This window comes from Rhipicephalus sanguineus, chromosome 2 (assembly GCF_013339695.2).
Source record: "Rhipicephalus sanguineus isolate Rsan-2018 chromosome 2, BIME_Rsan_1.4, whole genome shotgun sequence".
NCBI classification, from domain to species: domain Eukaryota; kingdom Metazoa; phylum Arthropoda; class Arachnida; order Ixodida; family Ixodidae; genus Rhipicephalus; species Rhipicephalus sanguineus.
This window is the reverse complement of record NC_051177.1, coordinates 196465831-196491976: the sequence shown is the minus strand read 5'-3', so window position 1 is coordinate 196491976 and position 26146 is coordinate 196465831. Positions and strand designations below refer to the sequence as shown.

The 26146-nt window shown below is 47.2% G+C and overlaps 1 protein-coding gene across 1 annotated transcript in view; it reads right to left on the bottom strand.

Moving 5' to 3' along the window:
- Positions 1–26146, bottom strand: part of LOC119382141 (26S proteasome regulatory subunit 4) — a 67308-nt gene that overhangs the window by 11104 nt on the left and 30058 nt on the right. The window contains exons 5-8 of the mRNA XM_037649872.2: positions 8056–8195; positions 6556–6684; positions 3943–4104; positions 2304–2498 (exon numbers count right to left, since the gene is read on the bottom strand). Coding sequence (XP_037505800.1) covers positions 2304–2498; positions 3943–4104; positions 6556–6684; positions 8056–8195 — 626 coding nt within the window. The remainder of the gene's footprint in view (positions 1–2303; positions 2499–3942; positions 4105–6555; positions 6685–8055; positions 8196–26146) is intronic.

Genomic DNA, 26146 nt, shown 5'->3' with positions numbered 1-26146 from the left:
CCATGTTGAAACCTGCAAAAGTCAGAGCCTGGAGCCGGCCTTTCATGCTAACCAAAAGCGAGTCACCCAGGCGAAGGATGCCGCACTACGTGAAGCTCAAGCTGTAAGAAACGTGAACGAGCAGGCCACTTCAATGGAAACTAAGATGGCCGAGCTGCGACTGAATTTGCGCGAGAAGCAGGCTGCTCGTGAGCGGGAGCACAGAGCCCATGAAAACAAGCTGAAGGAACTTCAACGCCTGCTTATCGATGAACGAACTCATCGCGAGAACTTCGAATACAAATTAAAGGAAGCCATGAGGAAACCTGCGCAGGCAGAATTAGTCAAGAGTACGAGTCCAAAGTGGAGAAGCTCACTCAGGAGTTCGACGAGGTGCGCAAGAAGCTGCTGGGGTCGGAGGAGAAGCTGAGACTGATTTTCCCCCTGCTGCTCAAGATGCACCAGTTTGTCGAGGAACAACGCCATGCTGAATTGGAGACAGAAAACAAACAGCCAGGATATCGTGTAACATGTCTGCATCAGCAGACTATTGGGAGTCGGACACAATTGGGTATCCTGAAGAATCGCCCGAAGGCTGATTGGTTGTGCACGCAAGACTGTGCTGCCATCCAGCAAATTCAAGAGCGTCCCTCACTGCTCACACGAGAAGACGCAACCTCATCAAGTGCTGCAAGAATCGGACTCAAGTATACAGAACTGCTTTCCCAGCAAATAAAACCTGAACGTGAGGACATCGCTGGACCGTTTCGGCAGCAGGTGCCTGCGAAGATGGCTCCTTCGTTCCTGGTAGAACGAGCGCGTGCGCTCGTTCTACCAGGAACGAAGGAGCCATCTTGAGGTTCTGGACTCATGCGGACGCTAATAAACGTCTGTTTGAGCTTGTAAGTCCGCGTCGGCTGTTGTTTGTGCCACATATTTTACAGGGCGTGCCAACAATGCCAGCCTGTCTCTCAACCCACTCAGTTCCCACTAATGTTCCTAGAACCACTACGAACAGCACTGGCAGCGATCAATGCTCCCGGCTGGGGTAAAGCATCAGGGCTTTGTGGAAGGAGGAAAGCGGGATGAAATGAGAGGTGGAGAAAGGGAAGAGGAGGACAGGAACACGTGTACCCCGCATTCGCCTCGGAGAATGTGACGTTACAGCTCATGTTCGCGTGCAGCTGCGGCGCGCTGACAATCCACCAAATATACGGCCAACTGTTAAAAATACGTGAAATAAGCTCTGTTTATCGGATCATTCGCGTCTTCCAAGTGGAGTTTCGATGTTTTCGTCAGTTTTTTTCAATTTTTGTTCAGCACCCGTTTAATATGTACCAGCAGTTGAAACGTAGCTGGTAGCTGCGACAAATCCCTGATCGTGTTTTAAAGAGAATAATATGTTCACTGACTGCTTTACCCATAGTGGCTCGTCTTATTCTTATCAATTAGTGCATACCGAGATAACTTTTGGTCGCAGGTAAGTTAACCGCACCCCTCACCACACTGACGTCACAGTGTGTCACAAAAGGTACGTACTCTGTCTTTGCAGTAGCTGCAAAGACAGGTCGATCAATTACTTACACTTCCGCGTGACCGCAGTGATGCCTTTACGGATAAGCATCAGAAAAAAACGAAGGAGAGATGGCGGCCATCGACAAATCTGCCAGTATGACTTATCGCTAAAAAAACCCGATCACAATAAGCATCTTCAACTATCTGCCTGTCTGAAAGTGTGGCATGGTGCTCTTTTAACGTATATTGCACGCTTTTAACTGGCGACAACCCAAGTGCGCTTTGCCGCTATTGACTGCCGCCTGATGCGCGACCACTTTATAATAAGTAGTACGGGCGCTGAAAACCTCACTGCACTGACACTATCGCGCCAAACGCGCATACACTGCCGCAAGCGCAGTGCTGTTGTATGCGTACTGTGCTCTCTCACTGATGACAACACAAATGCGCTGCACCTCCATAACTAGAACATCGCGGAAATGCAGAGTGTCCATCGCTTGCAGAATGCTTATCACCGCATTGATGCAACAAGCTACTCGCCACAACCGTGCACATTGTGGAGCAGAGCGGCACGAAAAACACTTTCACGGCAAACACGCGCGGATGCCACAACAAACGGCCCGACAGACCTTCAGTAAAAATTACAACGTAGTTGTGCCCTACCATTTCTTCGCCTACAAAGGAGCTCACTCCTGAACAAGGTAGTGGGACGTCGTTGATTTCGTTGTGAGTATGGACTAACTATTTTCCAATTAACGGCTCTCAACTAACTGTGCATGCACGACGCGTGAGTAATCTCGTCACAGTACCAGTTCCTTCTGGATAAGCTCGGAGCCGACGACATGTAGGAAAGTGGCCGTAGTTTGGTTGGCAACCGCCTTGGCAAGCAGAGTCTTTCCTGTGCCCGGAGGTCCGTACAGGATGACTCCCTTCGGTGGTCGAATGCCCATCTCCTCGTAGTATTCCGGGTGAGTCAAGGGAAGCTCAACACTTTCCTTGATTTCCTGCACGGAAAGTCATTGCAATATTTTACGCCGTGACAAGTTTGCTCGTTCGTCACTGAAAAGCAGCACTGAAAAAAGCACAGCTTTGAGATTATGAGGGAGCTACTAAACATAACAACACAAGTCATGTCAACCTTTCCCCCACGTACAAAGGCGGACACCCGAACATTTTCTGGGTTAACTCCCTTGACCTGCTTTGTTTACAACCTCTGTCATGAGGCTCAAAATCTTTATTTTTAACCAATACCAGACAAGAGGGATATCAAAGGATGATTCTTATACCTCTAAATAAACACAAAATGCAACGTTAAGTCTGGCCAGGGCAACAAAACTTTGCTCTGCACCAAAGGATGCCTTGGTGCAGATTTGCGTAAGACAGAGTCTGCGAGGATCGAACCGCTAACATCAAACACTGAGCTCAGACCTTATAGTCAAGAGGTTCAAAAATACTTCAATGAGCCCCTGAAACCAAGAAAGGATGATCCTTTGAAATACTGGAAAGAGCATGGAGCTGCACTTTATCCAGGTATCACCAAAATTGATTTGCAATACCTTCCCATCCCTACTACTGAGGTGCCCAGTGAGTGCATGTTTTCAACTGCAGGAAACACGGAACATCACGGCGAGAGAGCCTGAAGCTGGCTATGCAGAACAGCTGGTGTTTCTTCGTGACAATTTGTAGTCTTTCGATAGCAGTCACTCACCGCGTTATGTGCTTGAGGACATGAGCAGATTTCATTTGTTTGTTCTTTCTTTCAACTTTCAAGAAAATATTTTCTATTCGATATTCAGTATTTTTGGCCACTATTTGATTCGACTCGAGATAAAATTTCACTCTTCGCACACCCCTATTCGACAGCCTTCTGCCCTTTCTCGCACTGCCGTTGCTGCTGTGAACAAGCCGTCGCAATCTGCTTTTTGTAAGAAACAAGATACCAAATTGTCCGAGGCTGCTTCTTTTTCCCAGCGAAGCTTCGGTCGCGTCATGCTGTGTTGCCCGCGATAAGCCCGGTGCCCGCGAGCGCAAGGAAATGCGGCCCTCGAAGGTGTGCCAGTCACATGAGTACTTGTATACGCCGTTTACCAATAACCGATGCTCGCTCGATCGTGTGCTTGCCGGCGATCAGCCATTGCTGATGTGGCAGTCTGACCTGTCTGACCTTTTATCGAGGTGACTTGTAATTTCACATTGCGACAATTCATTGTTCGGTGTACATGCACGCATGGCCGTCGTTGTTGCCTGTAGCAACTGAAGTATTGCACTGCCAAGCATGTGGATGAAGGTCTAATTCTCCGCATGGAGGATGGGAAAAGTTAGAAGGAAGCAGTGCGCAATGCGATAGATATAAAGAAAGACAGAAGGAGTAGTATGTCGGGCACACAAATGCCAGGTTTTTCTTTAACCCCATTTTCGCAATAGGGCAAGAGCTCCTGACTTTCTTACCTGAATTTGCTGGTCAAGCCCGCCAATGTCGGCGTATGTCTCCTGGGGCGCTTTCTCTAGCTTCATGGCAGCCACCATGGGGTCTGCATCGTCTGACAGTACGCCCACCACTGCGTGGAGACTGGGGTTGAGCAGCACCGAACAGCCAGGCTCCAGTTGGTCCTGCAAAAATGAGCGAGAGAAATGAGCCGTTCTCGCAGAATGCAATCCTCACTAACATGCATACTTTTATTAATGCCATCTCCAGTTAGTTTTGCATCAGTGAAGTTTTGACGCATATGCGATGAATGTGACTCAAATGTTAAGACATATGCTAAGTCCGTTTCACATTGTAAACAGTATAACCTTACTATCAGGAAACTCCGCTCGTTGAGTGTCCTAAATTCAAAATTATGTTTCATTCTGTGAGCATAGTGTGCTACCCAGCAATTATTTTGCATCTGGAGTTATCTTGTGTCTGAAGGACACTGTAGACATGACAGGTGCCAACTACCAACTGATTTTATTCGTTGCCGAACACAACTATACATATACGCAAACACACCATCAAAACGTGCGCACCACCACCATCACCAAAACACTGAAAGCTCGAACATGTGCGGGCTCACAATCTTGCGTAAGATGGTATCTATACAATGGGCAAATGACCAACCAATGGATTTTATTGGGCAACGAATAAAATCAGCTGGTACTTGGTGCCTGCCCAGCCTACAGACAAGGACATTTGTCCTTGTCTGCTTCGTGCGTAGATGTTTGCATAAGCATGAATGACCAATTAGCTGAAACCAAAGCTTTGCTACTGGGGATGCTAGGGCACAAAAACAGTATGCCTCTCAGTGGCACAGACTGATCGATAGGACTACCCACCGCATGCTAAGCAGCTGGAAACCTTTTTGCAAGAAGTGCAACCTTCTAGAAGCAAAAATACTTTTTTCAGATAAGGAAAAATGCGATGCCTGCATGGAACACGATGCACAGTTACAGCAAAAGCTCGAGGAGTGACCTTTCTACAGTGTGTTGTAAAATCCGTCGGCGCGACTACTGCAAGTAGCATTGCAAGGGACCTACTACACCATAAACCATCACAATTTTATGTATGAAAGTACCCACTATTCATCATTCTGCGGAGAAGCGAGGTGCACATCTGTGAGGCAGTATGTGCACTTTGTTGATGCTGTGTCTGATGACAACGAAGAATAGCGGCTGAGCCTTTTGAAATGAGTGGGAAGCTTTAAACCACCCACTCGTTATGCCATTCATATTGCGGGACGCCTGGTGTCATTTTACTAGGGGTGTGCGAATACTGAAATTTCACCTCGAATCGAATTCGAATCGAATAGTGCCGAATAGTGACCAAAAATATCGAATATCGAATCGAATATCGAATACTACATTTATACGAAGTGTGTACCGCTGGCTACGGCAACACAAAGAGAAAATTAGGGACACTATGGTGTGCCGGCAGTTTTATTACGCACTTGTTACGGAGTGGCTTTTCTTTCAGCTTTTATGGGCGCGCAAGAATGTTGATAGAAGAGCCGCCATTCCAGTGAGCAGCGCCACTCCTAACCTCCTAACGACAAACAGAGGGGGGTAGGGTAGCTAGTTCTTTTCCCCCATGGTCGCGCAATACGGCTCATCTGACAACGGTAATGTTGTGCTTCATCGCCATGGGTGCTCCAGGCCCAAAATATCTTCGGGCGCCTGTTCACAGCAGCGTTTTAACTGCGTGCCGAAACGATGGGAGTTTCTGAACGAGTGGTTCGGTGCGGCAGTGCCGACTGCCCAGCGTAAACAAATTTTTACATGCAAAGCCTATGACTGAAGGCTTCTCATGTCAAAGTCAGGACGTTTTACGGCACTAGCGGCATACGCGACCGAACTGCGCAAGAAGTCCAAGCCTTCGTTTCGGGAACGAAGTTGTGAAAGGCTTGGCAGTTTTCTGATGTGTCTTTCTACAAGCAGAAATGACAAGGCAAATGATAATTTAAGATCAGCAAGCGCTCGCTTTTGCACCAAGATATGCTGGCGAAAGTTTTAAAAAAAGGCCTACCTGTAACGACGTTAGCGTTAGTTTTAGTCACCAAACCAAGTTGCACCATTGGCCTTTGTCGCGTTTTAGATATTCGTCCTGTCGAATTATACGAAAATTCGAATACTAGCTATTCGAAACTTCAAATATTAGCTATTCGAAAGTCGAATCGAATTATTCGATTAGGTATTATTCGATTCGAATTCGAAACTCGAATATTCGCACACCCCTACATTTTACTCTTCTGCCACGCTATATCACACCTGTTAACAACATGCCTAGTCCGACGTGGCGCCTGCATTGGGTCTTTTTGCCAAGGAGTTTCAAGCACTGGCGTGCCTCTGTGGTGGAGTACTCAACTATCATGCAGAGTACCTTGGTTCAAGACCCACTCAAGCACCGTTTATTCACCTTTTTTTTTTCTCATTGTGCATGATAGCTCTTGCGGACATTGGTGGCGGCGGACAACTACGCCACCAAGATCGATTGTCATCGCACTCTCATAACAGCTTTCGCTGTCAAACATTCAGCTCCCTACGATGAAGAAATGCGGCTACTCGAAGACCTATAAACGCACTTACTTTGTCAACGAAGGACAGCATGTTGACATAATGCTCGGTGCCCATGGGCGTTGAGACAATCGCGTGGCTGTCGTCGATGATTTCCTCCAGAGTGCAGACCGGCATTGGACTGCCTCTCAGTTTGTCCATCTCCAAAGAAGATAATAGCGCCAAACAATAAGTACTCACAGTTAAGCACACGAGTCCCACAATTTCCACTGTACAAGCAGGACCTTTGTATAACGCATCCACTACTTGACCTCATTGAATCTGACAGCGTTTGCCAGGACCTATACAGTCGAACCCACATGCATTGATCCCACATACAATAGACTCTCAGTAAGCGGAAATGTCTTAAATCGAATCGCTGGTTAACTCGAACTCCAATACCATGATTGGTTTCACACTTTAATTTCGCACCCCTGTTCATATCTCAGTAAACAAAACTCCTGTTAAACGGAACATATTTTCCTGGTCCCTTCGAGTTCCATTTAACGAGCGCCTACTGTATAACAAATTATTGCGTTTATCAGACAGTTGTAAAATTCCCTTGAATATGTTCTCGATATGTAAAGTATTTCGTATATCGAATTACCCATATTCAGAACTATTTTTAGATTTCCTTCAGATTTGACATAGTATCTGGGTTCGACAGTATAGTTCTTTGGCCGTGAAAAAAAATTTCAATGTGTCGAGAGACAATCAGTCACACAACACAGCAAATGTAAAGGAATCTTTTTGAGCCTATGTGGTCAAAATTATAATAACAGACATTGAAATCCGTGATGTTGCTGAAGTTGCTGAAGTATCGGCGAGAACTTCAAGGGATGAAACTTCCCTGTGAATAGTGAACCCATGATATCAAGATTAACGACAGTAAAGTTCTCAAAGAACAATTTATCAGATTAAAGTATTTCTCTTTAATGCCCCTTGAGCCCAACTAGTGCCTTTTACAGCCCAACTTTTTTAACCTATTGAGGCACTTTGTACACATTTGTGCACACAACATGCTTTGCTAGGTGTGTAGACTAATGGCTAAGAAAGAGCAAGATACATTGAGGTTCGGATGAACTGAACCACCTGGGTAATAAATGGGTCTTCATTTAACTTTGTTTTTCAGTGTACTGTTTCGTATGATCATTTTGCTGAAGGCACTACCATGTCTGACGAGTCGTTTAAAGTGCCACTTTCCACGAGGCGCGTCAAAAGTACAATTTTTTTGCTCGAAATAGCGAGAACCTAAAACGAAATTGCACGAAATTTCTAGCCTGGAATTTGCTTCTGTTTAGGCAAAAGCAGATCATGAATGACTTGAGGATAAACAAATATTAATTTCTAATTTCATTAATACTCATTACTGCAACACACACAAATCGACGTCCTGACGTTATTTTTGTTGCAATAGAATATTGAGTGTCTTGAAGTAGTGTGTAAATGTGATGCATTTAGAGACAGTTGTTCGTAGAACGTGCCTGAAAGGGTTAAAAAGAGCAGAATAGAAGAGGTGGCATGTGTCCCCACCATGAAGCGGTCTGCTGCGTGCTTGTCCTCCTGTGGCTTGAGGCGTTCCTGGTTCCGGAGGAACTCTTCCTCCATCAGGAGGTAGTCCTTGATGCGCTCCAGCTTCAGCAACTTTAGCCGGCACCGTGTGTGGGGTGTCACTGCACAATCCCGAAGGTCGCAAGTCGATCACAGTGGTCCACAAGAACCCACTTGAATCCCGAGATAAGTTTGGATGGCCGTACTAAGGCAACGACAACGAGTGCAACTCCGGGGTTCAATTTTAAATGCGAAGCATTTCTTAGCGAGCCTTTGACACTTTAAACGTTTCTATCTATCTATCTATCTATCTATCTATCTATCTATCTATCTATCTATCTATCTATCTATCTATCTATCTATCTATCTATCTATCTATCTATCTATCTATCTAGCCACCTACGTCTGGGTGCTCCCATGATCGCCTCGTTAACTTGATGTAGACCAAATTTGGCACGAGAGGGTAAGAGGATTTGGCGAATATGACTGCCGGGTCATGACATGAATAACGTGAAAATCCTGTCGCGTACGTCGTCAAACACTTTCGGCCAGACACGTGTGGTGGTGGTAGAAACATTTATTGCCATTGTGTGAACGTGGGGGCCCAGCCCCCTACATGGCACGTGGGTGCTCCCTCTATGTGAGGGGGCACCCTTACAAAGCGAAGGAAAGTCCCTGAAGCGCAATCCTCTTCATCGCGCAGGAGATGATCCGGCGCTGATCGAAAGCAGCAGTGCTGGTCATGATGGACTCCCAGTAAGACACCGCCACAGCCGGTGATAGGGGATGAGGGAAGGTGGGGCATGTGAGGAGGATGTGTAGGAAATCTCCTGGTTTGCCGCAAAGTTTGCATGAAGAGAAGAATTGGTCTGCGTATCGGGCGTTTAGTAATACGGGGTATGGAGCAGTTTAAGTTTGTAGGCGTCGCCAATGTGCGGCCTGTGCTATGGTTAGGGATGTGGCACATACCCGTATGCCACGGGCCGTGGTATACGGGTATGCGCCATAGGTGATTGAGATTTTATATCTACCCAGGGACGGCGAGAAGAGACATTCGCACATTAAATGCCAGAGCTTTAATAAAACGGACACTGGCAGCGTTCGCCCTAAGAAAGGAAAGAATAGAAATTAGGATCCCAGCAGGAATCGAACCTAAGTATTCTGCGTAGCAATCAGGTATTCTTCCACAGAGCCACGCCAGGTATATAAACCAGTTTGGAAAAACAGCCTATGCAGACGTAATGTCGGTGCCGTCATCAAACCCTTTCCGTCAGTGACGTGTGGCACATGCCATATTAGGCGGGTATTTTTGCGACATGTACGTGATTCACAGTTTCAATAAACACGGTAAGCGCGCTTATACACATCAAATCGCAAGGCTAGTGAGGGAGCTGAATACAGAACTCCCCTGAAAGACGCTAGACTTCCATCCACTCGACCACGTGGTCCGCCACTATGACGCAGTGTTGTCTTCATTTCTTATAAGGCTGGGCGATGGTCTCATGCTGACCGAATATGACGTCAGATCGATTGAGAGCCGCCTTGTGACACGCGAAGAAGCAGCCGCTAAGTGCTCTGACGGCATACGGTTATACTACGTCAATGCGGGCTTAAGGAGAACTTTTGTAGTGTTTAGCTACACTTGCCTAGCCGGAGCCGATTTCGCGTGGAGGGTCATGAGCTGTGCGGCGCATGCGCGAGTATCAGTGATGACACGCAGCTGGGTAACCGGAGCTGGCATCTCACGCGCTCTCCGACACCGCCGCGCGCGGCTCGCCGCATTCGAGAGGAGTGACGTCGTAGCCATAGACACAGTGGCGCCGGCGCGCGCGCAGCTGTTCGCCTTCGCTGTGCAGTCGCCGTCTGACACTGCGCTGGGGCCGCTTGATAGCGCCTCTGACTGGCGTTTGCAGGGGGGTAACGCCACGGAGAAGGAGAGCGCAAATGCTGCTCGACGGCGCTGAAGAGGCGAGAAGCTTATCTCATCGGATCCCTAAGTAGTGTGGGGTCTGAGCGATAAAACTCGCCGCCGCTCTCGGAACACACGGAGACAGTTCACGCCGTCCGGCAACAAACGTGGAGGTTTATTAAGTACTTCTTTAATATATGGCGAGCTCGCCGGCCGAATTAGTATCACGTAAAACGTAAACTTATGCACTGACAATGAATACTGGGAAAACAACACGCACACTCAAGACAATATAAGACATACAATACACCATAACATAAGACAACATAAGACATACATAAGACAACATAATACAATACAAATGCGGCGCCGCAGATGCACGACTCACCACGAGGGTGCGAGGGCAGCGAGTCGCGGTACCGTCCCCCGGACCCACCGCGAGGAGACGTCCATCCGCGCGCGCAGCCACACCCTAAAAGAGAGACTCACTACTGTTTCTATGCGCCGGCCTAAATTCGTGGCGGCGATGCCCGCGCCACTGCGCTAAACTCGGGTTACAGCAAAGCGCATCCCTGGCCTTGGACGAACGTCTCCGCTTACGCCAAGCACGTGCGTTCCAAACACAGCGGCCGCGTCCAAGCTACGGCAGTCGCCTTTACAGGGGTGATATAGCATGCACAGTAGTTGCCTGGCAATTAGCGTTTCAGCGTACGAAGAATGAACAGAAGAAGGCTAATAATCCTAGACAATCTGGAAAGCTAAGAATAATCAGCTGAACCTTCGCTAACGCTACGTATATCCTGGCATAGCCCAGCTGAGCCACTGCAAATTTTTTCTTGGCCTATTTGGTATTGCTTGCTCTAGGACATACTGCCGCTATTAAAAAACGCCAGGCCTGCGCGGAAAGCGCAGCACAGTCACAGCGAAAGCTGGAAGAGCGGCATTTCTAGAGCCCGTTGTAAGCTCTCTTGGAGCTACTAATGCAAGTACACTAGCAAGGTACCCACTACGCCATAAATCACAATATTGTAACGCACAGTTCAAAAAACACACTTTAATGAACTATAGCGAGTTGGGCGAACTTGTGCCCGAGAAGGAAGCAGGAGATGACTAAAACGGAAGTCTCTGAGCAGCTCCGGAGAAGAGTCCTCTTGCGAGCTCCCAAGCTACACCTCCCTTCTTCTTCTCTTCCTCTGCTTGTGTCACGCGCAGCTGTTCTGGCCTGGGTCAAGCAGGCACGCGCTCTCGACCACACATTTATCTTCTTTCGCACGTATGCCACAAACAATTGGGAGGGCGCACAAATCGGCCTGGGCGCGTAGTTTGAAACCACCTTGTGTCAATATTTGTGAAGTTGGGAAGCACCTACAACGCCATTATTCGTCATTGTGTGCAGAAGCGAGGTTCCATCTAAACATATGTAAGGCATTATGTGCACTTTGTTTACGTGACGACTGATGCCGATGAAGAATTGTGGCTCAGCCCTTTGTAATGGGTTGGAAACTTTAAACGGCTCACCAGTTGCGTAATTCTCATTGTGTGACGCCCGGTCGCTATTTCACTCTCCCACCATGCAATATAACATACGTTGACGTGAGAAAGAGAGACAGAGAGAGCAGGAAGAACTTTTTTGAGACCCTGAGGAAATGGATGATAGTCTTATGGGCTTCCTTGACAACCAATGCAAGTGCACTTGCGAGGAACCCACTGCGCTATAAATCATCATAATTTCTGTGAAGTAGGGAAGCAGCCACTATGCCATTTTTCGTCATTCAACGGAGAGCCGTGGTACCCGCTAAAAACATGTAAGGCATAATGCGCATTTTGTTGGTGTTGTGCCTGATGACGATGAAGAATTATTGCAGAGCCCCTTGTAATGGGTTGGAAGCATCCAACAGCCCACTCGCTGCGCAATTCGCATTGTGTGACGCCTGATTACAGATTTCGCGTTGTGTGGTGCGTGGTTGTTATTCACTCTTCTACCACACTAAATTACATATGTTAATGTGGTTCCTTCTGGACATGAAGCCTGTATAGCGTCTTTTTGCAAGGTAGTTCCAAGCACCGGCATGGCTCTGAGGTACAACACTGGGCTCCCACGCAGAGGGCCCAGGTTCGAACCCTGTTCCATCCTAGAAATTTTTTCTTATTTCGTTTGTTTTTTCTTATTTCGAGCGATAGTGGTTACGGACACCGGCGGCGGCGGCGGACAACTACGGCGCCAAAAACGGCCGTTGAAATGATCTCATAACAGCTTTCGCTGTAAAAACACATACACAGAAGAGAGACGAACTGGACGACAAAAGGGCGGCTAATAAATCTAAGGAAAGAAAATGAACTTGCGCATCTTCCTGCGCACTGCAAGATCTGCAAATGCGAACCACAATTTCATGAGGTGACGATCCTGGGTAAGAGCAAGTATCAGACAGCCTGTGAGTTATTAGAAGCGTTTTATTTCAGTAAGTCAGGTGATGAATGTATACGTGACACGCCCATACATCTGCAGTCTTCTGAGATTACAGTGAAACCTCGGTGATACGATCACAGCTCATACAAATTTTGGGGTGATAAGAATTTTTCGTTTGTCCCGGCCAAGCCCCATTGGCCTCAATGTAATGGAGTACGGTTATTGCGAACCGATTTTCACCCAGGGACGTTTGATACGAACGTTCGCTACCACCCGGGTTCGAATAGGTGCTGTCGACGCTGTCGCGGAAGACACGCCAAGCACGTGCGAGCACGGGAACGCAAGCGTGGGCATGCGCGCCACACCGCCAAATCGTCAGAATTACGGTGTAAGAAAAAGACTTTTCTTACGGTCAGAATAAAGCTTCAGAGACGCGTCACGGCCTCCGACTGCCGCGGGTCACAACGCACCTGGTTCATAATTAAATGCGCGCGTACGCGCCGTATATTTACGAGTGCTGGTATGATTGCCGACATCTAAAACCTCAACTGACAATCATTCAGGATTCTTCCTGACGTTGCCGCAGCCCTGATAAACAATAAATGAAAATGTACGCCAGCTTTCTTTTGTCGCATGCTAATTTTCCACGCTTTCTGGTGATACGAATTGCGCATGATACGAATATGTTTGGTGGTCCCGTGAGATTCGTATCACCGAGGTTTCACTGTAGATTGTTTGAGAGGTGGGTAGGCTAGGCAGTGCTGTTGGCTATTCTGCGCATGTGTGTGTCACATGTATATATCCCTCTGTTTCATGACTGAAATAAATCAGTTGGAAGTGCCGCCCTTTTATCGTCCTGTTCGTCTCTCTTCTGTGTATGTGTTTTTTACTAGCGGCAGTATGTCATACAGCAAGTCAATGCGGACGTCGACCGCTATAACGCACGTTGCCTCGACCCAGCAAGGGTGAAGCACATCACTACTGCACACCCACCAATAGAATTGAAGTGTGTGACCGTGGTAATGCGAACCACCCCAACCACGATATACGCAAGAAAAATATCTCGTGTAAGACGACATAGTTTACCCTTGTGCTAGCAAATGCCATACCTATGTATAAGTCGCAAAGGGCCACATCCGCCCACGTGGTCTATGGATACGATAAGCTCCAACCACTGAAGGTGGTCTGCGCGTAGCACTTTCCGGGGTTACCAGCCTCGACGGCCTATACCTCACCAATGCAAAAGGTGACATCAGGCTCCGACATGTCGCCGGATCTATCGACACAGTCTGTCGACGACATGACCCGGCTAGCAAACAGGTTTCTAGACATTGTCTAGGACCGGGCTACCACCTTCATTCGATGCTACAACCACAACAATAACCTCACGCCCGCCGCTCTCAACGTACAGTCCGTGCACGCGCAAGTACACGACCTCGAAAAAGACTCGAGAAACTCGAAGCTCGCAGAAAATGGCGTGTTAGCACTTCCTGAAACCTGGAGTGATGAGCCCACTGTGTCGTCCACAGCAAGCGGCTTCATTGAAGGTGTGGAGACGGGGCCAGATATAAGAACACGGCGGTGCGCAACTTCAACGTAAGGCACATCCTACTTCGCTGGCCTCCAGACACGGAACGCACACAGACAAGCAGCAGAATCGGTGAGGTTTGCGTTGCGCATATCAGTTACCATAACAAGGACATTCCGCTCGCCGCCATCTACCTGAGAACTCTTACGAAACCCTTTCACGCATGTATTTACGGCTCCGTGAAACGTTCGTGCGGTCTGCATCATAACGGATAAGTATAAGCACTACATATCGGCTTACCACGCCTGGTGTTGTTATTACCTATGTTGCTGTTGGCCTCGTTGCGCAACTGTAAACAACTGGTTATATAGCACATGTGCTTCTCTGCAACATATATGTGTGCGCATACCATTTGCACATATCTTTAGCGTCATTTAGTAACATTTCGCTCAATGTAAAAAATTACGCCACAGTCACGTTCCCGCCGCATGCTTCGCATAACATTGATTCCCACGGTACGTGGAATCTGCCGAATTTTTTTTCTCTTTTGAAGGCACTGCCACATGAGGCCAACAAACAATGACGCAAAAGAAATAGCAGGAGAAAGAAAAACAAAAAAGTCACAGTTTCACCGCAAGGGCGAATCAATGAATGCGATAGCAACGAATTGTAGTGTTATGCGAAGTGAGGCTGGCAGCTAACTGTTTTGTATCCGATCTCGCGTAACTACAAAACGCTGGTGTAAGAGAATATGGCCGCTCCAGGGAGAAATGCTCTCCGCATAGTCACTTCGCGTTGAGAGCGCAGCACGTATAGAAGGGTATACGAGCCGCCCGCTGTGATGGTTGTCGAGATAGCGCGCGCGCCAGCGATCGCGACCGCGCCCTTAGATTCAAAGTTCAAAAGTTACTGCTCGTGCGACAATCTTCCACCCCCCCCCCCCACCTTCGCGTCTTCGCGTCTTTTGAGGCTCGTTAAAGACGGGTGGGGTGTTTCCCGTCTGCTTCGACGGCAGGCCTCCCGAGCAGGGTGATGTTATCGCATGCACCCTCCGAGCGACGGAAATGGGCCCGGCTCGTTTGACCTCCGCTTCGGCCGCGTTCGTCGCCCCCGCTCGCGCGCTTTTACCCGCGCTAGAATATACGATGCTCGGCAGGATCTTATCAATTTGGACTTCATACGGGAGGGACATGACGGCGACGGCAAAAACCTATCGAGACTGTCCATATAATTGCTATCGCAATAAAAACACTGTAAAAAGGATGAGAATGCAGAACTTGATACTGGTCTCGTTGGCTCTGCATGCATTAAAAGGGTACTGACACAAAATTTTTCAGTTGTATTTTTTTAACACGAAAGTGTTTTATGCCCACCAAGACTTTCATGACGTATTTCCGTCACGGAAGTATGTCAGCAAAGTGAAGTCCATCAGATGGCAAAGAAAAAGTTCTGTTACCGGGAGTCGAACCCGTGACCTCTCAGTCCGCGACGATGGCTGGCGGGCGTTTAGCCCACTGAGCTGCCGCCAAACACACTACGGAGGCTACATGAACGCGCCTTTTATCTTTCACACTTTCCTCTCGCAGTGCTCTTGGATTGATGGATGGATGCTATGAGCGTCCCCTTTATAACGGGGCGGCGACATCTGTGCCACCAGCCTCGAAAAAAAAAAACGCGTCGCTGCTACGACCGTCCCATTCGGCGCGTGTCCAATACAAGTTTGATTTCGTCAACGCTTTAACACACCGTGAGGTGGCAAGCCCAAGCCTCGCTCATAGCGTCCCTCCATATCGAAAAATAGCTACCCGACGCTCGCCTGGTTGTCGCACGGCGTTCCCCGCTCGCCCTGCGAGAAGTAACGGCCAGGCTAGAGGGAAGACCCGACGCGCGTAGCGCTTCTCTTCGCATTGCACGACGCTTTGAAGGAATGCATATCGAGTACAGTGTTTATTATGTGCTTGTTGATGCCATCTTTGCGCGGGATTCACCATACGCGGTGCCCACGTATATGTTAAGAACTTCAGCTACCGCAAGGGTTAAATCATGATCTTGGGCTTTAGTCGTCGGTACGGAGATGTGCCACTAGGCGTCAACGTAGGTGAGATGCGTCTACATCAAGTGGTGCTATATCAGCCAAACAACAGTAGACATTGTACAAGATCTCATATACCAATGCACTATGAACAATAAAGTACGTCTGTGGCCACACGTTTCACTTTCGTGTTAGACCGATGCCTATGACGGAGAGATTAGCCATCATTTTTCTGTGTGTGTCAAACCAAAGGCCAAACTCAAGAACCTAGAAAATGTGCTGCCAAGCATGAGTGCACCCTGAAAAGTAATTCGAGTATGTTTTAAAGGCTAGTTTCGGTTCCTACTGCACACTGATTTCACAACTCGGTATCGTGGAGTTTCCAAGGCCGCTCCGCTCCACGGCTCCCTTGGCGATGTACAAGCGACCATATTGAATGTTATGGTGCCTGTTATCACAACTAGCAATGCTGGTATGTGAAGTCGCTGGAATTGACATTGTAGCACGACGTCCCGATAGTGCCGATGTCAGTAGGTGCGTCATGCGAAAATAGACTTCAATGTCGAATAAAATATCTGATCAGCATTTACTGAACTTAATTCACACTTGCTTAAAACCGTCTCACTATAACGGAGATTTGTATGGGAGAATAAATTCGCCTTCGAAAAGTGGTGACACCACTCTGTAATTGTGTTAGAATAATTCTCAGCGAAAAAAAGCACCATATATAAGAAAGCAAGTGGACAGAAAGCCCCCCGTTTTTCCGTCCACCTGCTTTCTTATTAAGCGTTTTTTCACCGGAAGTAATTCTAATGATTGAGTTGAATGAAACTGTGGCAGCTTTCGCCTCTCTCATCCACCATTATGAATATTAGTGTACTAAAAATATATATCTCTGGCGTTTTACATGCCAAACGCCACTTTATTGTCCCAGGTGGTGCAATAGAGGACTGCATACTAATTCTGACCATCATGGGGCTCTTAAAGGGGTACTGACACGTTTTTTCGAAGGAGAGTTTACTCTGCCATACAAATCTCTTGTATGCAGAGACGGCTCTGAGCAAGTGTGAAGCTCAGAAAATGCTGATAAGATATTTTAATTTCATATTAGAGGCAATTTTTCCATGGCGCACCTACTGACATCGACACTAGCTTGACGTCAGGCTACAGTACAAATTCTGGTGACTTTACACCTGGCTAGTGTGATGACGTTAGGTACCAAAACTTCGAAGATGGCCGCTTGTGCCTAATCAAAACTTCCAAAAATGACCGATTGTGCGTTACCAACGGAGCCACGGTGCAGGGCGGCCGTGGAAACGTCACTATATATTGTGCGAGCACGAGAAGCTCATACCGTGTTGGGACGTCAGGGTACAGTAGGAACCGAAACTAGCTTTTAAAAACATGCTGTAATTACTTTTTCAGGGCGCACTCACGCTTAGCACTACCTTTCCTAGGCTCTTGAGGGCTTGACCTTTCATTTGGCGCAAAAAAAACGAGAACTGAAAATATTCGTGTCAGTACCCCTTTAAGAGAGCCCCTAAATCTGCCATCGTGCATGGTACATAATTTCTGCATTGTCATATGATCCTAACAATGCGTCCAAACGCATTCACGTAGCGTTCTACAAATACGTAAAAGCTCGTTATTTCGGATTTCACGGGACCAGAAAAGGTGCCCGAATTAACCAAATGCTGAATTATCGAAAGTGTCAAGAAAACAATAAACAAATTTCTGTTACACCAGTACACTTTCATTTTCTCAAAGAATACGTAAATCCTGTACTTATCCTGCATAAGAGCATTTTAGTCATCCTGCGACATCATTCTCAATGCGACCACGGCGCCAGACTCCCGTGTTTGATTAGCCCGAAACGTGCTCATCCCCGATTATGTACCGACACCACGCACATGTGACGATAGTTGTTTTGCAGGTAAAATGGCCGGCAACTGATTGTTCGTCCGTCACGATCCAGCATTCGGACCGCGACTGAAAGCTCTTCGCCTTCGACAGCTTCCGCCATGTTTGAGCTTTGTCCCATTGCGGGCGCATTGCATCAATTAAGTTTTAAAAAAGTTGCTCAGTGCCGGATCCGCAGGTGGACAAGAATGTGGTCACTAACTGATGAAGATAGTGATGCGGACAGCGCCGCCTCATTTCCGTTGTCTGCGAACGCAGTTTTCGCTCTTTTGCACCGCACGTTTCAGGCGCTTCGTGTTCAGTGCACTCCATTGACTGTCCAAATTAATCGGGTTGCGGCCAAATGTGACCAAATTAACAAAATTTTGATGCCATTAAACAATGCATGTGTTGGCCGGGACCGGGGAACGCGTCCGAATTATCCGATTTTCCATATTAACGAGGGTCAAGTTAACGAGCTTTTACTGTATTAACATTTGTAGAACTTTTTCGTGTTAGCGAACTTTGGAATCACTGCAATACGCTGCAAGATGTTTAAATGAACATGAAAGAATGAAATGGCTTAGATTGATAAGTTGTACTCTCAGAACTCTAATGCGTTAATTTTACCATCCTAGCTTTATCAACAGAGGAGAAAATCAGGTCAAAGTTTCATTTTTAAATTTCGCGCCTAAATCTTTGCGCGTGATGTCATGAATTTCAAAGCGTATTTTTCGTATCTTGGTGACATTGACTCAACGAAGCTTCCTGAAGTTTGGTATGTTAAAGTCTACCGATCAGAAAAATTTCTTTGATTGTGGTGAAAATTAGAAGATTGTTTGTGACACCGGCGGTAACGAGCGTGCTTTTGTCCAATAAAAATCAATTATCTATTTAATTTCGCTCTGAAAGTCGCGAAAGTGAGACCGCCAGCGTCACCAAACAGCGATGTAGTTCATTCTAGTGGCAGGAGCAAACAAATCTCGCAGGTAGACTTATTTTCTTGAAAAAAAAAATACGTAAAACTTAAAATCGTATTTTATGTACTTTTCGCAGCTTTCCTTTCCGTAAAAGAGTAATTTTTGCTTTTTTTTCCTCACGCGTTCAAAGAGGCGCTCAGTGGCGCTGCCGGCGACGCGTTCGCCTGCCTGCCTACGGCGGAGAAACGCGAGCCATGCGAGCACAGAGTCTGGCGGCGCTCATAAGAAAAAGAAAAAAAAAATTCGGCAGATCCCACGTACCGTGGACGTCGATGTTATGCGAAGCATGCGGCAGGAAGGTGACTGTGGCGCATTTTTTTACTGAGCGAAACGCTACAAAATGACGCTAAAGATTTGTATAAATTTTATATGCACACATATATGTTGAAGAGCCGCGAATGTGTTATATAACCAGTTGTTTACAGTTGTGTAACACTGCCAACATCAACGTGGGTATTTGGTATTACCAACGCCAGAAGCGGTAAGCTCATATGTACTGCTTATACCTGTCCCTTATGAAGGAGAACGCACGTTTCGTGGACCCGTGTGCCTGTGTGGAAGAAGCTTTTGAAAGTTCTTGAACAAGGTCATCATCACCGTGATCAGTGAGCTCCAGCAGCTGGTCATGACCTATCGGATCCGGTCGTGATTGCAATGACGAGGGGTCCATGTGTAGTGAACTATGAGATATAGTACAGCTGTTCGAATTCGTGGATGCCTCGGTCATTTCGTCGACCAATTGTCTGTCGATAGAGCCGGTGACATGTCGGGACCTGAACTCACCCTTCGAGTTGGTGAGGTATAGGCCGTCGAGGCCTACCATCCTCAACTTCCATCATCACGTAGACGGCCAACATCACGTAGACCAACATCAGTGTATGGCGCTTGCCGTATTCGTAGACCACCTGGGCGTATGTGGCCTACGTATCCTAGTCTACAAAGCGGCTGTCAATCAATCTGGCATCATCCTCGGTCAGCATGAGGGCATCGCCTAGCCTCGTAAGGCTAGGCACTTTAAGTGCACTCGTAAGGCTAGTGCACTTTACGGTGCGGTGATGTGAATATCATACGTAACTTTCACTAATATATTCCTCCGGGGTCGAGCAATGCTTCAATATAGCTTGCTGAATCACAGAAATACAAATGTAATGTTTATTAGAGTGCTATAAAAGCGGAGCCAACACTGAAACCACAGACGCTAATCTGATATGACGCCTGTATCACAGGAGTGCATATGTAGTGTTTATTGCTTTCTCGTAATATTAGATAGCAAGCATCACAACCACAACTGACGTTGCACTGATATTACACCTGCATAGGCTGATTTTCCAAACCAGTTGAAAGACCTGGCGTGGCTCAGTGGTATAATACCTGATTGCCACGCAGAATGCTTGGGTTCGATTCCTGCTGGGATCCTCATTTTTATTCTTTCCATTCGTCGGGTCAACGCTGCCGATGTTGGTTTTTCTTTACGCTCTCGCGTTTAACTTACCAATGTCTGTTCTCGCCGTTCCTGGGTAGATATAAACTGTCAATCACCTGTGGCCCATACCCGTACACTGCGGCCCGTGGTAAACGGGTATGTGCCACATGTGTCTGGAGGAAAGGTTTTGACGACGTACGCGATAGGATTTTCACGTTATTGATGTCATGACCCAGCAGTCATATTCGTCAAATCCTCTTACCCTCCCATGCCAATTTTGTTCTACACCAAGTTAAGGAGGCGATCATGGGAGCACCCAGACGTAGGCGGCTAGATAGATAGATAGATGGATAGATAGATACGTAGATAGAAACGCTCAAAGTGCCAAAGGTTCGCTAAGAAATGTTTCGCATTTAAAAATGTCTCGGGCGAAGAGCAGCGCGGCTGGCTTCAGGCAGTTTTTGAACCATGCCCGTGAATCCTCATGCGTAAAATGCCTACCAGTATTCGCTCTTAAAACGAAATCCAGGGGGCGCTGCAAAGTTAGGCAACACTGGCAAAGCTCGCGGCTGCAAGGAGGTGCATGTGGGGATTGTTGCTGCTGGACATACCGTGTTTCCTATACTGCGATGTTAAAACGTGGTGTTTTGTCGAAGGTGAGAGTGCACTTGGTGCCGAGTGTCTCATTCTGGTTGTCGCGAAGGACAACATCGACGATAAAATAAATGTTGCACTGTTCGTGTAAACGTCTGGCGTGAATTCGGACGCTCAAGAGATTTCTGTGCGACTGCGAAGTGTTTTAGATGCGAACCATCTTATAGCGGTGGCATGCCCCACGGCGTCGTCGGCGTCCGCACTCACACTGTGCATGGGCAACTCTCCTCCTTCCCTCTCTCCAACAGCTGCGCGTTACCCTCTCCACTTTCTCTCCTACCACCTGCTTGCGCCAGGCCCGAGGCATGATGGCAGTTTGGCGTCCGGGCCATGAGCGTCGCTGCCGTCGAAACGATTGCAGCGAACCTGGTAGGGGCGGTAGTTGAAGGCCTCAGTAAGCCTAATTAAAATAAAATAACGCGGCCACGGTCGTACACAGTAGTAAACAAAAACGTGCTTCTGCTTTAAACTATAACCAGCCACGAGTACTACAAGGCAAAGTTTTAAAGAAGTTTTGTAAACATGACTGTGCGTAGCTCCGCTAGGTACCACCGCCATCACGCTTGCGCAGCGCACAAGCAGACGACGCGCAAGCAGCGCATGCACGAAAGCGCATAGAAACGCACACTTTACCACCGCAGCGAGGAGCAGCGATGTCGCACCTTTATTGCGGCGCGAAGTGGTTGGATTCCTCGGGGAATGAAGCCGAACACTTCTTCAGAATCCCTGCTGACCACAGGTATTTATACGCTCACTATTATATTTATACGCTCACTATTTATATTTATAAATATTTATATATTCATACGCTCACTATTATACGCTCACTAAGATGTTCACAAAGCTTTGATTTGACTGTCGTTGACCGTTATTGTTTGAAACTGCTGAATGAACAGCGAATTTTCTTGCTGTCATTCGTTGCTGCAGCTATCTGTTTGAGAAATGGTTACGATAATAAGTTAATATTAGTGGGCGGGCTGCAGTTTGTGGCTCGACGCAGCGTCACTTCTCAAAAGCTGAGCTGTTCGCTAGTTATGGTTGCTCACGTTAGTATATATGTGCATGCCTCACTGCCTGACGTTACCTCTACTATCTTGTGAAAGCTAACCAATTCGGATTACCGTGTCATGCAACCATGTCTTCAGAGTGTTTTGTTACGTGTTACTTTAACTTATGCGTGCTGGTAACATTAACGGAGTGGGATGGTTGTGCTCACTGCAGCTGTTTTTTAAGCGCTTTAATGCGTGCGTATACATCACGTCCGTGTAGTTTATGGGTGGTGCTTGCAGCCGACGAAAGTATCGCTCGCAAAGTTATTGCGGAGGCCCCAGTAGCGAACTCGGGACACTGCCCTCAGATTCGAATGTGTGCTGCGGTGCTGCACAAGCGAAAACAACCGCGTTCCTCATCTGTGTGTCTGTTTACACACCGACCGCCTGCTCGGATTTTTGTCGCCGTAAATTGTCCTCATTCCTTCCCTTCGGCGCACCTTGCCGCGCTGCTCGACGGGGGACCTTGGAACCAAGCGTGATACCCACCTGCCCCTTTTCGCTCTCTGGAAGGCTCCCGGAAACAGTTTCGCTTATCTCTTCATTACTCCCTCGTGATGCTTCCAACGGGCGAAGGCATGACCAAGCTCGGTTTTGGATGTTCATGTAACAGGCCGCGCTTATCGCGCGGGGCCACTTTTTCTTCCTCTTAATCTGCACCCATCCCCACCGCCGCACCATGGGAATGATGGGTAGTACACAAATTTCACTTTTCTGTATTCTTTTATTGCGGATAAAAGAATGGATCGTTGTGAACTTCGTGACCAGATATCGCTGAGCCAGTCTCTGCTGGATTTTGCCGTCGCCGTCGCCGCCGTCATGCACCTAGTAAGTATTGTACTCTATGCCTATAAGTCACAGCGGCGTGTATTATATATAAAAGCAAACCCAAAGAAAAATAATTCAGAAAAATGCGTCCGAAGCGCGGAATCGAACCAGGGACCTCTTGTTCCGCAGCGAGCGGCGCTATCCACTACGCCACGAAACGCAGATCCTCCACGTAGCTAACGGCGAGCGTTATATACACACCCTTTAGCGCTGGACGGACTCAGAGACAGCAGGCGATAATAAGCGTTTTCTTCATTACCAGCGAGATGGCGCTAGGAGCCCGACGGGCGCATTTAAAAGTCGTCGGCGAGCTCGCTCGCTTCTTCTTATATTTGCGCATGGGAGAAGCTTGCGCTTCCGCTGTCTGCTCGCGCGGTTTTCTCGTGGTGAGGGGAAGAGGAATGTTTCACGCTTTCACCGTGATGTCCGCGCTCATGTTACGGAGCTTACGAAAGTCACTCGATCTCAAGGGACGCCGCTAAACGAACAAACAGAAGATGAGCGCGAACTATCAAGTGTCACAGCTCGACACTTGAAGCACGCTAGTTTCCTTCGCTGCTTCGGCCGCCTTTGCAACAGAAGCGATGTTCAAACTGAGAGTATCCATTGGCGAGCCTCACTTCGTATAGCATTAGTTCCTTGCTATCGCATTCATTGCTTCGCCCTTGCGGCGAAACTGTGACTTTTTTTTTTGAAGCCTTGTGAGCCCCTATCAGCATGAGTATTGCAACCAGAGGTTCTGGATTGCTTTAGTATTGGGAAATGCCAACACTTCCCAAAATGCACTGGAAAACCCTGCTCGTTCTGCTTTCTTTTTGTTTACTTGACATGGTTTGGAAGGCAATCAAACATCCAGCCTCCCAAAAAATGCCAAAATTTACATAATACTGACTGGTTTTACACTGAAGCAGTCTTTATAAACAGTAACAGTGTGATTAATTCGCAATGAACGTTGCAACAATAGGTTGATGAATAAAAAATGTAGGGGTTTTATGTCCAAAAACCATGATACGAATACGAGGCATGCAGTAGTGGAGCACTTCAGATATTTTGAGCACCTGGGGTTTTTTTAACGTGCACCTAAATCTAAGCAGATGGGCCTCAAGCATATTGCATCCATTGATATGCAGCCGGGATTCAATCCCACTACGTTCGGGCCAGCAGTTGAGCACCGTAACCACTAGACCACTGCGACGGGCCACGAAGGTTTAAGCATGCATGAATTCAGGTGCTCACCAAGTCCAAAAGATTTTCAGCACCCAGGGGCTCTGTCACTTTTCACTTACAAACCTCTGGTCATGACTGTTGTGCCACTGCAAAGAACTGATGGTGTCAGCTATTCACAGGCATAAAAGATACATTGATGAAGTGCTCAGCTCTGTGAGGATTCCAGAGGGGTTTGTGCAGAAGCTGCGACTCGGTTGACATGCATCTTAGTTTGAAATAGAAGCATGCATCCATACTCACTGAAACTATTCACAACGTACTGTTTGTGTAGAGCAACTGTGTTTCTTGTTTAACTAAACTCTGCAAACTCTGACATTCCACTTCCTGAACCAACGAATGACAAGCGATGCAGTTCTAGTTGGGGACACATTATGATGAAACTCTGCAGCGTTCCCCATCTGCAATTTAAGTACTGCTCAGAAAATCTTCTGACATTCTGATGGATCCAATATGATACCTGGTAGAAAAATAATAGGGAAGCTGCGTTCAACATTGCACTTTACTCTACTTATTTCTTTGATAAGATGCTTATATTCGTGTATATTTCATGTTACCTTGAGTATTTCGCACCACTTCGAACTAATGACCTGTGATCATTCCTCTTGTTCACCAGTCACAACCACAATGTTTCCACAAATTTCAAAGGTCACCTCCGCAACTGAGTCTAGACCACTCTTCGTTGCGTTTTTCTCCCTTTATTACTTGAAAATTAAAGCATCGCATGTCCTGTTCACATCACGTGAGCTTGCCTGCAACACATTTACCTGGAGGAAAACATGATCAGGGATAGCTGAGCCAAATGGTAGATTTGTCTCACTGCTTTTACAAAATAATATGCTGTAGTACTGCAGCATATTATGACATTGATCTACTTATGCTCCATGGGTTCGTCTACATGAGCCAAAGGCTATGATTTAGGTGCACTCTCTGTGTACATATATGCAAAAGTATGTGTGTGTGTATATGTGCAAAAGGCAATGACACAACGCAGGGCAAAAAAAAGTAGTACAGGAAAAGGTGTTTTTCCTGTACCCCTTGTTTTCTTCGGCTTGCGTTGCGTCATTATCTTTTGCACAGTATGGACCAACCATTCGAACAACTTGTTTTGTTATGATATTTTTCAATGCGTGGGAATGTTTCGCTTCATGCTGTTAGTCATAATCTGTACAACTCGTATATGTACACTTATTTACGCTGATGTAGCACTTCTTTATATGCTTACCCTGCTTAAGTGATTGTATTATGCTGTATTATGCGTTTTCGTATCCTATTTATATTGTGCGCGTGCTCGATGTACGCATTCCTGTATTCAGGTTTTACCACACCAGTATTTCGAATTTTTTCGTTTTCTTTTGTTATTATTACTGATATTATAGCCCGAATATTGCCTAAACGTGCAGCAATTTACGTTTCCTTCAATAAAATGTCATGTGAAGAAAGTTATATGCGCTTTTTGCTTCTCGAGCGAGCGCCGAAAGCGGCGGCTATGCAGCCGCGACGGCGCCGCTCGCCACTATTCGCCATGCTACCACAGAGGCTACAACGAAGCAGAAAAACAACTACGCACATTACGTACGTACTTAAATCGGCAATAAAGAGAGAAGACAGTGCAGTAGCAATTAGTGCGCAAACGCTCGAACCGACGTCGCGGCCGCGGGGCCGGCGGCACCACGAGCGAGGAAGCGACCGCAAACGGGCGCGGCCATATTGGATTTTTTCCTTTCGGATTGGCTCGCCTCCAGCAGAATTCCAAAATCCAGTGAATTACCGCCGCTCCCAGGAACCGCCACCGTCGCCGGAAGCGGAAAAAAGTCCCCATTGTCCTTATGTGTATGTCACTCCACTGCTCGCGCTTCTCCTGCGTTCTCGCTTCTGCTCTCGCGGCGCATGCGCTACTCTCCTCCCTCCTCTAGTCTCCTCTCCTTCAAGTGTGAATAAAGTGGGTAGAGCGCTGCACGCGTTCAGTTCAGCGCTTGCTTCGCTTCGCTCCGCTCGACTCCGTTGATGCTTCTGATGAAGTGTGATGGTCCGATGAAGTGTGATGGAAGCAACAGTCCCGTCAGTTAGTGGGTTGGCGCAAGCAAGCGTCAGCATCAGCCCACAAACTAACAGCAACGCTACGTCACTTAAGACAAAG